The 2,553-nt window shown below is 40.1% G+C and overlaps 1 protein-coding gene across 1 annotated transcript; it reads left to right on the top strand.

The window, feature by feature from the left end:
• The first annotated feature begins 632 nt into the window (after positions 1 to 632).
• LOC110287418 (uncharacterized) lies at positions 633 to 2,276 on the top strand. The gene is made up of 2 exons (XM_021154050.2): positions 633 to 1,374; positions 2,132 to 2,276. Exons 1-2 carry the CDS (start codon positions 801 to 803, stop codon positions 2,134 to 2,136), a joined length of 579 nt encoding a protein of 192 aa, XP_021009709.1. The 5' UTR covers positions 633 to 800; the 3' UTR covers positions 2,137 to 2,276.
• Positions 2,277 to 2,553: the final 277 nt, after the last annotated feature.

The raw sequence follows: 2,553 nt of genomic DNA, 5'->3' as shown, positions 1-2,553 counted from the left end.
CTGAGCTACACAATGATTGGGTTTAAATTTTTTTTTACTTATATTTATTTTGTATGTCTATATGTGCTTTAGTGCCCAAAGAGAGCAGGAGCACAAGATCCACTGGAACTGGAGTTATAAATGGTTGTTAACTGGGTGCTGGGAATCGAACCTGGGTCCTCTGGAAGAGTAAGCGCTCTTCTGAGCCATCTCTCCAGCCCCTTCTAAAACTGTTTTCTAACTCTGGTATAACTCATGTAAAATAAAATCAGTCAAATATGTTCATCCATATTGACAAACTATCATTTTCTGACAATATTAAATTTAAAAGACATGTTTTCTATGGCCTTTAAAGGTATCCCAAGATAGTAATGCCACAAAAGAAAAAAAAAAAAAAAAGATTCTGAGCAATCCCTAGAACATAAGGACCTTTACAAAGTGATAGACATGCATTGGATATAATGCATGTCAATCACTTTGTCTCAGCCAATGAGATTATAGCTCTAGTGACGTATGAAGAGGAGCATTATTACTCCTCAAGGCTCCGCCCACTTGTGCTTGGTATATCGCCATCTTGTAGCCAGTCTCGGTAGGCTGCTCAGCTGGGTGCTGTGCGGTCCTCCCTTTTTAGGTACTCTATACTTACCAACTCCATCGGCTGACCCGTGGAAAATCTTCTCTACTGCTCTCACTGCTTTCTAAGAGGAACTTGTGACCAACATCTTCCCTCTTCTTGGTGGCAGTCGCCCTAACAACGCCCCATCTCAACCAACACCTTCAAAGCTCCTAGCAACTGTAAGAAATATCTGACAGGTTATTTCATGTCTGCTGTTGCAGCACAGGAGCCTGGACTACCTGACCAAGAGGGAGATGGTGGTGGGATGGGGGACGACTCCAGACAAATTGTCCTGCATGTGCTGCCAATTGAAGAAGCTGCTGCTGACATCGATGGAACCGCAGCATTTCTGGTTTCACAGGCAGTGGTGAGAGCCATCGCAGAGGAAGAGGGCGGGCAGGAGGAGTTACTGCCTGATATTGAGGAGATCTGGCCACCTGTGGAAGAGGTCTGGCCCATTATTGAAGATATCTGGCCTGCAATTGAAGAGGTCTGGCCTGATGTTGAGGAAGGCTGGTACATCTGGAATGATGACCAGGAGAATGATGAGGATCAGAGGCAAGTTGGAGACCAACGGGATTATAATAAGAAAGGAGAGGAGGAAAACGATGATGATGATGATGACGATGACGACGAGGATGACGATGATTATGAGTACGAAGATGATGAGGATGATTATGAGTACGAAGATGATGAGGATGATTATGAGGATGAAGAGGATGAGGATGACAACGAAGGGGAAGATAATGAAGATCAGGGGGAGATTATCCTGCGTGCCTGTGAGTTCCCCTATGTGGGTGTAGGTTTCTAGAGAAGTGTTGTTTCTCGTAAATAGCCCGTGGTAGTACCAAAGTGTGTATATATGTTATTAATGACCACTTTGTGCTTCACCCCAGGCAAGAGGAGTAGTAAAGTTTAGTTTCTGGGAGCACACAGATCTAGGAGAATGGAGGGCTCTCTGAGAAGTCCAGAACCTGGCAAAGAAGCATATAATTGGGAGGGTGAATGCCTAACAGGAGGAGCTACCTCCACTATGGCTGCCCTGTATAACGCCCCAAAGTGTATCCCAAGGTTCATTGTACAACCCAGAGGAAGAGGACAAGATGTATAAGCTATTGGAAAAGAGGGAAGTCATCCTAAAGAAAACCATGAAGCAGCAGATATAGGAAATTCATAAATACATCTATCACTAAGAAGTTGTCTACACGGCTGGATTTTGTTTGCCTATGTCTTTAAGGAGAATTTTTTTAATACAGTTTATTAGTGGACAGAATCTTTTAACATAGAATAACTGATTTGTATCTTTACAAGGTTATAGGATCACCAAAAAACTAGGCCTTTATGGTATTAGAGAACCTTTTATGGTCAGCTGACTGAAGACATTACGTTATATGAGATATCCTGGAACACAGTATTTAAGTTACAAAAGGAAAATACTTTTGATAAGAAAACATAGGATAGACTAATTTTCTTAACAATTAAAAAATTTTTCATGTTATATGTTTTACAGTTCTTAATTATTTCTTCTTCCTACAGATTGAAGGCAAAGGAAGCTATGGATGAAGATAGAATCAAGGAATTGGTTCATCGTGAATAGGAGATCATCTAACACTCATTACCATACGGCAAATTGATGATCGTCCTATTCTAAAATTCTTCATCCACATCCATTTACTGAAGACTTCCCCATATGTTTAATTATTAAATCAAAAATAAAATTGTTTCAAATGAATGAATGGGTGAGGGTGTTTTTTTATAATCAATACTAACTCAAGTTGATTAATGTATATTTATTTTGTTTTAGCCTGCCAGTCATTGGAGCAGATCACTTTTAACTATTTTACACCCTCTTATTACACTTTCAATAAATTGCATTAGTAAGTTTTAACCATTTATAAAAACAGATATGGAGGCCTAGCATAATCTGAATTTTATGCACAGAAACTGTCAAGTGGTCC

The sequence above is a fragment of the Mus caroli genome, unplaced genomic scaffold (assembly GCF_978045245.1).
Source record: "Mus caroli unplaced genomic scaffold, Mus_caroli_1 scaffold_5, whole genome shotgun sequence".
NCBI classification, from domain to species: domain Eukaryota; kingdom Metazoa; phylum Chordata; class Mammalia; order Rodentia; family Muridae; genus Mus; species Mus caroli.
The sequence above is the reverse complement of the archived record's forward strand: the minus strand, read 5'-3'. Positions and strand labels throughout refer to the sequence as shown.